This window comes from Pocillopora damicornis, chromosome 7 (assembly GCF_964200805.1).
Source record: "Pocillopora damicornis chromosome 7, jaPocDami1.2, whole genome shotgun sequence".
Taxonomy (NCBI): domain Eukaryota; kingdom Metazoa; phylum Cnidaria; class Anthozoa; order Scleractinia; family Pocilloporidae; genus Pocillopora; species Pocillopora damicornis.
In genome coordinates, this window is record NC_142676.1 from 3,812,400 (window position 1) to 3,824,893 (window position 12,494).

Sequence of the window (12,494 nt, forward strand, 5' to 3'; positions counted from 1 at the left end):
GATGGACTGGGTACTACCCATTCTGTAGGGCTCCCTCTTCGAAGTAACCAACTATTCTTCAAAGTTTTGATCGCAGCATTTTAAACTTAAAAGCTACTTAGGAGGGTCTGAAAACTTACTGAAAATGGTATGTTATCTTTCTTTAGTGCCTTGAAAGTGTCCTTGATAGACTGTTAACATTAGGGGTGCGATAGGGTCTCTAGATTTCAACACATTTTCTTGTCGACAAAAGCATCCCCTAAGCTGTTGCTTGTTGCTGTGGAAAGGCAGATAAATGTATTCGTAGTTTTGATATTGCTAGAGTTGTGGCGACATTTGGATCGGTGTTGTTTCATTTTCGATTATGCTTGTTTTCTTAATAGTAGCGCAAAGATAAGGCTGCAAAGCTCGCTTTTTAAGGACGATTCTGCTCTAGTTTTACTTTAAACTTAGCATCGTATGTTTGATATGTTGATCGAGTGTTTATAGCTGCTGCAGTTATTATTAGGAGGTGAACACGTCCAATACTTATTTAGACATACCACCTTCCTCGACGAACTTCGTTTCGGTTTTATCATATCTACTCAAGACTAAATCAATATGCGAACGTGTTGAAAATTTATCTCTGAATTCTCTTCCGTTCTTAGGGAAACGAAGCTTCTTTGCCGGGTGATATGGTGACACATTGTAAGTACAGTAGTAACGCTCTCGCGCGGCGTCTGTTATATTTTTGTCCTGCAGATCTTACGATTTCTCCTTTTTTATCCGCTTCCTATTTTCTCGATACCCGTGGTAATGATCTTCGTTTGAAACTTCAGTTGATGCAGACGAAATAAGACGCCTCGGGAAGAGATTTCGGAAGCTCGATTTGGACAAATCTGGTGCCCTTTCTGTTGACGAATTTATGTCACTACCTGAGTTACAGCAAAACCCTCTAGTCCAAAGAGTAATCGATATCTTCGACACAGATGGGAATGGCGAAGTGGATTTTAAAGGTTAGAATTAAATATAGCTTTTTGACTGTTGTATTATTTAATACATCGCTCGATCGATATCGTGAAAACATACGGGATTCATACGCAGTTTTGCATATTAGGCGATAATTTCGGCGGTAAATTTTTGTTTGCGAGGGGTGCACTGGGAAAATTTTCGTGTTACTTGGCGAGGAAACTATATCCTACATTCTGCTCCCTCTCCATGAAAATGCTCTCTCAGATTATTCAGATCTTGCGCTAAATCGCTAATTGAAAATATGTCACGTTATCTGCAATCAAACTCAGCAACTCCCAACGTTGAAGTCTTGGTGAAAATTTGCGAGCATTGTATCCGGTGTTTTTGCCCTCTCTGTTGAATTTTTTGAAACAGATTACAACAATTACCGATAATTTCACTTCTCATACACCAAGAAGTATTCATAGTTTTTGTCTTCCGCGAGCTTTACTGCGAAAACAAATTGAAAGAAGCCTTGATCGGGCACCTGCCTCCCAACGGTTTTAAGAATTTCGCCGAGGGACGGATCTAATTGTAGTGAAATTGGTATCCAATTAAAATGGTTTAAACCGGGTTTACGATTGATCTGACTTGCATTTGAGCCGTCCTTTTTTATTAAGTGTGAATGGAGTACTTTTTAGGGGCAGCAGCTGTATTTTCTGTTATCAGTTGAACGCGAAAGTCAGCCAAAACTAACTCGGTGCGCGGCCGAGGGGAGCACAATATATTGCGATCAATATCGAGTGTAGGCTCAGCCAATTTCCCGTTCTATGCTCACAGGGTATCTCGGAACCATTTAACCATTTAATTTTCAATGCAAACAGGTCTGGAGTGACTCCATTTGTAAAGTTATTGTCAGCGACGTGGATGTGCTTAGCAACTCAGTATTTTTCAAATAAATACGCATAAAATGTAATCGTACGATTTTTCTGTTAAAAATCAACCTATATTTTTAAGAATATGGAACACATCGCCGGAAAATTCTCGCAATTTAGGCACTAGTTCAAGGTCAGTTTATATTTTTGTGTGACATTCATACTTTTTGATACGACAAGCCAATTTGCTAAAAGTGAGCCCAATTTTAGGCTTGTCAATTTACATATTAAGTAAGAATTATGGTTTGGAAAACCCAGTCAAATTTTGATACTTAACTTTCAAACAAATTTGCCACAACAGTAAATAAGGTTGACATTATGATTCTTGAGCTGGATGAAAGTCCAACAAAAATACTCGATCTGTCAGGCAAATGTTGAGTTGTAATTTAGAAGGCAACCTCTGGGTGGTCTAGTTAATTTGCATATGTAGCCAAAAGCTAAACTATTCATTGAGTATAAACATGTTAAAAATTAATGAGAATGCTGTGTTTTTCTCTTGCGGAAAAATGAATGTTTTGGAGGAAATTAAGACTTATTTTAATAGGGAGGCACTTTGTAAATGAGCAAATTCTGCTCGATATGATTTCTAGTTAAATTTGAAAAAGTTAAATTATTCTTGTAAATTGTGTTGATTTTCGAAGATACTGAGCTGTAAGCTGAATAGAAATGATTATCATTGCTGAGGATAATACAATGAGAGTGCTTTCCTCAAAGAGTGCTTTGAGGAAATTTTATACTTTCTTTGTCTTGAGTGCCACTATTGCCACAGACCTTCATATCATTTCTTGGTTAGCTGGAAGAAAGTAATGTTGAATTGATTTGAACTCATGGTATGGCTAACTAGCAAAAAACTGCAAACCTCAAGTGGATCCTTGTTGGTTCCATTCTTCCTAAAGAAAAAATGAAAGACTAACATCTTACTTTGAATCAATGATTTTTCAGTAAAAACAGGAAAGTAACATTGAAATTCTTTAAGGGTGAAAAAGAAAATTTGATAGAGTCCTTCAATGAGCTGAGTTTCATCACAGTATAATAAAATCAACAGCCACCTAAATTCTAAAGAAAAATGGTTGGTGGTGGTGAATTAAGTCTCCCAACTTTGATGCAATGTTACTGAACCAGTCTTGACTCAGTGACTAATTTTTCACCAGTATCAGATTATATGCTGTGCAAATCAGGTTGTAATTTGTCAGATATCAAGTCAGTGTTTTGTCATACCTCCCAGGAATTATTTGTGTTGATACACCTTAAAAATCATTTCAAATGAAATCTGAAACATAAATACATACACCGTATTCAGTGACTTGACCTAAACATGAGATCAAGGAACAAAATATCAGCCCATATTATAAGTCAAGCTATCAAATAAGGGATTTATTATGCCTCTATTATTTATATTGTAGTAATTTGGCCGGTTTTAGTTTTCAAAATACATTCACTGGCTTTATCTGAAAATTGTATCTAAGGAATAATGTGCATGCTACAGATGAAAACATCCAAAAAAAAGAGAATCCCCCTGAGAATAATTTTTGTTTTGACTTTTGTTTTTTGCTCTGCTGTTCAGTTTTAATATGTAATACTGTAGCACATCTTTTGCATTCTGTTACCCCATTATGATAAAATGGTGTAACAGAGAAGTATACACTGATAGAAGACATGTTTTGGCCTAACAGTTTGCATGCAAAACTCAAGATGGAGATGTCCATGTTTGGACAGCATTTGGGTGATTGTATTGTGTCTTTAGGCCAGGTGCTCTATCCTGAGACAATGCAGGAGAGGGGAAGAGGGTTTATACCTGGGATGGATAAGCATGTTCTAAATAAGTTGGAGAGGAAAAGATAAATGAGGAATACTAGGCAGCCCAGTTATCATGGATAGATCATGAGCATGAATTATTTACTTAAAATGTTGCATGCATTGATTCCGTGAAGTTCACTGGAACTTTGGGGCAAATTCTTAATGTGGAATTAACTTGCACATCTGAACCTATTACTGTTAAAGTTTGCATTCAATTCCATTTAAGACTGAGAAATGGTTACAATACAAATACCTCCAATGATATTTCGATGACTGTGCAATTTTTCATCAGAAGTTGTGGTAAATTTAGGTGTGAATAGCTGGCTAAAGAGGGTAGACTTGTCGTTGGTTTTGGCTGGCCATTAATTCTTTTTGACAGCACTGAATAAACACTGTATCTCATTGTCCTGATATTTCAGAAATTGGGAGTACACTTAAAAAAAAAAAGAATGAGCATTTTACATATTGATCAGTAGCACAGTTCACGTGCACAAACACAGAGAAGCAAACATAAACAAAAATATCTCTCGTACTTTTCCAGCTACAATGCCGAGACTTGGCACAAATAAAAAAGACATAATGCTCTACAACTTTGCGTAATATCATGGATTTTTATTGAATTCTCATTTTTTTACAAATTTAATTTTTCCAAAAATATGCATAATTTAGGGCGTCACGCGTAACATTCCCATACACAAAATTATCATTATCTTAAAATTTCTTGTGTTTCTCGCAGAAGATATCAACAGAAAAAATCACCTAAAATATCACAATAAATCAGAGATTTCAGATGTATATGTACCAATTTGAAAGACAGACTAACCTTAGAGAAAAATAGCACTTTTTGTTCAAGTGTACAAGCATCACGCTCCATGTTTCAGTCCATGAAATCAGGAGAAAGGTATTCCCCTCGGCGGCATAGAATGCCGTGATAGTAAAAAGCTTGTTACAATGGAATTCTCATCTCCTAAAGAGCCAGTCCTGAAAGTTTTGGCGACTTTGCGTATTTCAATCTTGAGAATGAAGCAAATGTTTGATTCTTAAACACTATGAAACATACCGCATCTTTCCGTAAATAAAGGATGCAATGCCAAATGTAAGCCATCCGCAGTACCGCCGGCGTTGGACCAAACATGTTAATTTCCTGCGGTGTCATTCTCATCTCATAACGAAGCTAACTGCTCATTTTCACGAGAAAATATAACAAATTGAGGGAGCAAGAAGCGTTTTTCTAAATCTTAAACGTTTTGAAACATTTCGTGTTTCGTGAAAACAGCCGCGCGTCACTTCGAAAACTCTCGACCACTTCGACCGCCATTTCACTCGGCTACGTGCAATAGAAGGAAAAACAACAGTTTTGTAACCACCCTAGAAGCTTCTAGAAGCTTTTTGTTGTGTAACAAGCCTGGTACACTTGAAAGAGATCATGCAAATAAAAATGGGTGGGTCGCAATGCATTATGGGTAATAGAGAAATTGCTGGAAATTAACCAAAATGTCCCAAAATAAAGCAATAAGTGAAAGAACTGTAATATATTCTCTAAATAAAGAGTTTCAAGAGGTTTTTGATTCCTTTATAAATATTTTGTATTTTTCTTGCATGTTACGCTATTGTTCATATGTACTGTGCTACTGATCATTACTCTATGCAAATGTTAAACTTACTGTAACTTTAAACCATAAATGCCAAGTATTGAAAACATATCAGCTAGCCACAGGACTGCTTTACACAGGAAAACCAAAGTGACAACTTTCATCAGGAATTTGATTGCAGCCTGTAGTGCTGTTTTTGATTGTCACCCATCAAAAGCTTTACAGAGTAGAACGATTCATTTTTATGTCATAACAATTCAGTTCCTCACAGAAATTGCTTAAAATATATTGTACAGTCATGGTTAGGAGTGTTGCAGTATACTATAATATGCGATTTGGAATGTATTTTAATGTGTCAAAACTATTCCTCTAGGTTTAATTTTTATTTTCTTAAAAATGGGACATTTACATTACACCTGGCTTTTTATATCAAGACAGTTATATGACTGTTAGTAATTGTCAGTCTAATGACAAGCCAGCTTTGTTAGTACTGTTTATCACATTTGGCCATCTTCTATCCCATATCTGATTTACTCTGCATGTAGAGCATATTTTAAAACATTATGGACCAAAATTGTTTTGTCAAAGTTATGGACCAGTACAGATAAAGATCTATTTATGCAATAAGGGTGGTAGCTATTTCCCCCAGTCACACTAACTTATAACTATTATCCTTAACACCTTGTGGGGGTCCAATTGAAAGTAAACACATTAAATGAACTAAATTTTACCTTCTGTTATGTATTATTCATTGTTTTGGCTAAACTAGAGACATATAGAAATCACTCTATGCTTGTGAGCCCTCTCTCAAAACCAATTTTGGTTTGTTTTTTTTTGTGCTGAGTTTCTGATGTCATGCACCACTCGATTTTGTTGACGTCTTTCATTTGGTTTTTTGTGATTGTCATCTCTGTTTTGATTGTGACTGAGATATCTGTGTGAGTTACTTTCCATTTTGACAATTGTAAAACTGAACAGATATCTTGGAATACCATTTGGAAAGCTGAAGAACAATTTATTTTTTGGAAGGAAATTGCTTGGCAGGAGTTGTTTTGTCTACAAAATTAATATCTATAGGGGTGAGGGGTGTCCTAATTTTGATTGTAGCTTTTCAGACAGGTGTTGGGACATAATTGAAAAGAAAATTTAATCATCAACAGCTCTGACAATTACTGCCTGTGGAATAGTTTTTTCTAATTATTTATTTGTAGGTTATGGTCACAAAGGCCTAGTCTAAGCCGGTAGCATATGGTTCTGAGGAAATGTAATATTTGGCTTATAAATAATGCTATTTAAAATTCACCAAAAAACAGCAGTGAATGAATGTTTCCTAGTACAATGTAGATGTCAGTGGTATCATACCAAAGGATGTATTTTTTGTAATTGTATTGATTAAATTTTCCTCGTTTAATGCATTTTTTTCCCACTGAGATCACTTTCCCTACCACTGTGTTTAGATCAGATGCTTTCATGTGTCGAAACATTTTGATTTATGTATTTCTTCAATATCACTGAAGTTACAGATAAATATCAGGTATCACTGCTGGACATCAGAAGTGTGAGTTGTGAAATTTGGGTGAAAGATCTGTTTCTGGTCAGAAAATTGGGTGGACAGTATTTAAGGCACACAAGGCAATTTTTTTGTAATTGTAGACCACATGAAGGGTACCAAAATTTTTTAGAGACTCAAGGGCTACATTTAGCATCTAACTTGTGGTCACTCCTTGGTCTTTGTACTATTTTACATAATAGTTATGGATGATAAAGATATTTAAGGGTTGCTGTAAATTAAGAGCAGATAGGTATCAGTGATTATACTCAGAAACAATGTGATATAAATTTAAGATTTTTAGTTTCCATTGCAAACATGCATGTACAGGTAACCAGTAGTTTGTCATTCTATAGGAAGTAAGTGGCAGATATACATTATCTTATTTTTTTTTGGTAGTTTTCTCTAAAAATGAAACACTTCATTTGTGTAACTAATTGCACAGTTAAAATTCCTAATGTTGCTTCATGTCATTAACAATTTGGTATGGTTAGCCACAAGACAATTCCATTGTGCAGTCTCATGTCCTTGTTGCTCGGGAACGACCTTCAAACCCTCCGAACAAGCAGGGAGGTGTGGAGGAGTCTTCATTACACCAACTACTACAAAAAAAATTCACTTCAGCACTAAAGCTTATCCTGCATTATCCTATTAAAAAATATGTAATGAAACAGAACTAGAGCAATTTATTTAAATTCAGCTAGATTTAAACACATCAGTCGATCAGATTGCAGCTTATTCACTAATCAGGGATGTTTTTGCAGCTGCTTTGTCAATTAACAGTCAGCTTGAAACTGTTGGTGTTTAATACATGTATGCATTTTAAAAGTATTTTTACTAAAGTTGCAGGTTTTAGGGTTCCAAATTGGAAATATTGTTTGCTGCATGCAGTCGATATGGAATTTAAGATGCAGTTGTTAACTGCAGAAATAAGTTAAGATGAAAAAGCTAATCGGGGATAAGAACACTGACTCTAGAAAATGGACAGTGATTAGTTTGGTGTTAAGTTTGCTCTCTTGTCCTGAAATTAAATCACAATTTTTCATGTCAGTCTTAGTCTCACCATTAGCCAACAACTCTTTGTTATGTACACACACTGTACATGTTTATGTTAATCATGTTTGTTGATCTATTTTGTTTCTTGCTTGTTGTTTTGTTATTTTCTTTAGAATTCATAGAAGGAGTTTCACAGTTCAGTGTAAAGGGAGACAAAGAATCCAAGTTAAAATGTAAGTTCAGATGGGTACAGTGCATCAAGAAGGTTAACCCTTTACACCCTAACATCAGTATCCAAATTCTCCATACATTTCTCAATAAATTTTCTGTGGTACTGGCAAGGAGAATTTGTTTAGCAATCAAAGTATCTTAGGTTGGCAATCGTTTCCTTTATTCTCATGAACATAGTAAATGATTCAGTAATATTTCTGAAAGGAGAAATTGGATCCTGGTCGTTCATAGGATTTAAAGGGTTAATGATTTTCCTAGGTATTAAAAGACTTCTTTTCCTTTCTTGAGAACCATACAACTGCATAAGACTGGCTCTTTTTGAAACAACTGCTGTCCTGTGCAAGAAATCCACAACTTTCAGTCTGTGTCAGTCCACTGTTGGGTATGCGAGTCCCTTGCAAGTGTTTGAATGGCAAGCAGACCATTATCATCAAAAGTGCTTACAGTGATACAGTGAATTCAAGTTGTAGATAAATGAAAGATGTCAGAGGAGTAGGAAGTAAATCCATGTGTAGATTAAGCTCTAGGGGTACATGTACCTTTACTTTGCCTCTTGCTGAGGTTAAGTTAACCTGTTTTATTCCTTTTTTTTTTTTTTTTTTTTTTTTTTTGCATAGTTGCCTTTAGGATATATGATATGGATAATGATGGTTTCATATCAAATGGAGAACTCTTCCAAGTTCTTAAGATGATGGTAGGAAACAACCTCAAAGAGACTCAGCTACAACAAATTGTGGATAAGACTGTTATAAATGCTGACAAGGATGGTGATGGAAAAATCTCTTTTAGTGAATTTTGCGCCGTAAGTGAACAGATTAGTTACTGCATGTGTGTAGATCGTTGTTGCTGTCATTGAATTATCAAATAGTTAGGTGGCTTGAAACCATATTTAAGGATCATTTTTTAACTCTGTAGTTTGATGAATCTTGATGTGCTGATTTCAATTCATTAGTAAAAAATGGGGCTGCCTAACTAGTTTTTTAATTACATGCACATAAGGCTAAAATTAAGGTTGTTTCTCAGTGGCTAATGTTGTTATAGTATCCATTTTTGTCAAAAAATTGTCACATTTTTTGAGCCATAGTTATTGACATGACATGAAAAAACTATGTAAATTGCATGAAATTGAAGATTCAGAAATTAAGGATTGGGTCTGAGCTTGAGGAGCTCACAAATGCAAGGAAAACTTGAGTATTTGTCCTGATTGAACTGCATTGGGAGACTGCGTGTACTCTTGAAGTCTTGGAACTATTCAGCATTTATAATTTCAATTCTTCATGCATTCAATGAGTGTTAATCCTTTAACCTGTAAGAGTGATTGACACCTAATTTCTCCTTACAATATCATCCCCAAATCACACATTTAGGTAAGGAGAATAAAGGAAATGATCACCAACTAAAGGAGCTCTTGATTGTTAAACAAATTCTCCTCGTCAGCACCTTAGGAAATGTATAGAGCGTAGTATGGAGAGTTTGCATACTGATGTTAGGGTGTAAAAGGTTAACAATAGTCAAACTTGTTGGCTGAATGGCCTTATTTTGATGTAACTCCAACTTTTTGTAATAATTTACAAGGAAACAAATAACAATTACAGCTAAAAGGAAGACTGCAGTTGATAATTATTCACCGGATTTTTCAAATGAAAGAGTTAATTTGATTACTCACTTGATTGACAGGTTGTTGGTAATATGGATGTTCACAAGAAGATGGTAGTCGATGTCTAACAAGATCTTAATGAACCAAGTCTTTGAACTATTTATTATTCTTATTTCCACGAGGAGACATTTTGTAAAAACAAACAAACAATGATATTCTTGACCTCTATCTCTTGTGGCTGCTGCTGCTGCATGTTGAGAAAGCATTGTTGCAGCAGTTGGTTGATTCACATGGCTACATGAAGGAATCAATGAGGTGCTGTCCTTGCTAGAACAAAAGATGCCAGCTAGAAGCAGATACGAAACATAAAGAAATAAGAAAATATACGACTATAGTATATATATTATACAGTAAGCAACTTGCCACTCACAAGAATGTCTGTAAAATGGAAGCAGTTATTATGGTTAGAATTAGGGAAGACTTGGGTTTTGTTGAATTTTATTAACTCTGACTCTGAGCATTCATATGTAGCATTTTATTGGGAAAAAAATGAGTAAATATGATTGTCCCATAACCCAGCATGCATGCGCAAACACGTGGTTATGTTTTACAAACTCTCTTAATTTTTTGCTCCTCCTAATGTTCGTCAAACTGACTGCCCAAAATTATTAAAATGTCTTTCCTTTCAGCTTCCCATTTTGCTTGTACTGTAGTCCTTAAACATAAACAGCATGCTCTTGTCTGCTTGCCTAGATTTGTAGTTTTTTGATCAATAGACTCATTCAGACACTGACAAATACAACAGAACTATGTCAAACTGAAATTCAAACAAGACAAGGCACTAAGCTTCCATATCATTCAGAAATGCCAAGAATTTTAGTTTATTTTGACAAACTTACTGGGTGAAAAGTGAACTTCTTGTCAAGAGCTACCTTGAAATACACATATATCTGTATCTCAAAGCGGTTTTTAATTGATTAATACAGTTAATTTTAGTTCAGCTTAGATATTATCATTGCCTTGTACAATTCATAAAAAAGGTTTTATGAAATTGATGACTCTTGTTTCATTAGCAAGTGAATATTCTAGGTGAATACTGGACCCAAATTTTCCTCTCAATTTAATAAAAGTATACTTGGTTAAGATCCCCTGTCAAAAAATGCTTTTCGTGCCCTTATGTCACATTTACAAATGCGTTCACTTTTGCTAGGTTTCTGTTCAGTAATAGATCACAGCTGACGTCAAAATGTAGTTTAAAAAAACTGACACACAAGATACAGCCAAGTGTGTCACTGATGTACTTAGCACATTTTGACTCCAAATTTGATATATTTCTGTACAGATTTACAGCAACCCCAAATCATATTTGTTTCTGTGATAAAAAAAAAACTAAACGAAATGTTGTGGCATCATCTTTATGTATGTCCTCTGATAGATCATAGGTAGGAAACAAAATTAATTAACTAAATTAAATCAATTAACATATGATCCATTCCTAACATTATAGTAGTAATTGAGACTGTCCTTCTGTGCCATTTGTTAGATTATATCATTGGAAATGGTTGTTAATGCTTATGGCTGAATCATTCATTTTAGTTGCTGGCATTTGCAAGCACATCTGTGACAAATTCAGTTGCCTTAATGGTTCCTTTAAGAAACCAGGATTTTGTTGTTGAAAAAGTTTAATTTCTATTTCTGTTTTCCTTTGTATGCTTTGGCTGAAAGACATCAATTGAATGTGGAAGAGAAGACCACTAATTGACTTCGTTTATTCTCTCTCTATTTTCACACTGTTCACAGTAAACCTTGTTCGTCCCAAAATATTTTGTCCTAAGCAATCTTTTTGTTTATTCTTGGGGATTGTAGGTCCTGTAAGCAGATAAAAATAAAGCTTAAGAAAAACTTTTGGGGACAAATAAAGTTTTTAATGGTTAAAAACACTAATAAAGTAAGCTGAAAATGTTTATAGTTGTGGGATAAGAGTATTTGTGTTGCATTTTTTTTATTACTTCAAGTGCTAGTTATCAACAACTTAATTACATGTACTTACATAAAAATCCAATGCCATTTTATTGCTATCATTATTGTTATTATTATATTATTGTCTTTATTATTATTATTATTATTATTATTATTATTATTTATTGTAATGAACATCCAAAAGAAGGACAAAGCATACTCTTCATCTTGCCTGGTGTTTTCTTTTGTAAATTGTTTGAATGTCATCTTGAGTGGTCCTAGTGGCATCTATGAAGAATATTAGTTGAACAAAGCCACATCCTTGAATCTACACTATAAAGTAGTTCCTTTATTGAAAGTAAGATTTTCTTAACCCTTTAACTCCCATGGGTGACCAAGACAATTTCTCCTTAAAATATTTGTACAATAGCAACTAGATAAGTGATGAGAGTAAAGAAAAAGATCGATTTGGGGATAATTAGTTGATTCAAAACTAAATTCTCTAAACGAACATTGTAAGAATTGTATGGTTGATAGTAAGGAGAATTACAAATTTCATCGGGGAGTTAAAGGGTTATTAACCGAATTTTTAGGTGAAGGATTGTGTCGCGTTTTTCAAGCAGAAAGGTTTGGAAGGTGAAAATTGTCTGAATATAATAATAACAGTATGTCGTGGTTATAACCTGGCAGTGCTTCTCACTTCATGAATTTCTTACATCTCTGTCAAAGCAGGTTTCAATTGAATGTCAAATAACCAAACCCAAAGTAACCTCCGTGGCCCATCACAACAAAGATAACATCATTAACCGTTGAATGTTGTCCTTCGGTAGCATTTTAGATAATAAAACTGACGAAAGTTTAAATAAGGCCTTAAGCTGCTATATAATTGATGTTAAAACCTTTTAAAAATCCAAGCTTTGGCCGATCCG

At 34.7% G+C, this 12,494-nt stretch overlaps 1 protein-coding gene across 1 annotated transcript; it reads left to right on the top strand.

Annotated features, from left to right (window-relative positions):
- Positions 1-3: 3 nt before the first annotated feature.
- LOC113679871 (calcineurin subunit B type 1) lies at positions 4-11,572 on the top strand. Its single transcript, XM_089211551.1, has 6 exons — positions 4-127; positions 627-666; positions 798-974; positions 7,952-8,011; positions 8,627-8,811; positions 9,687-11,572. The coding sequence occupies exons 1-6, from the start codon at positions 125-127 to the stop codon at positions 9,732-9,734; spliced, it is 513 nt and encodes a 170-aa protein (XP_089067677.1). The 5' UTR covers positions 4-124; the 3' UTR covers positions 9,735-11,572.
- Positions 11,573-12,494: the final 922 nt, after the last annotated feature.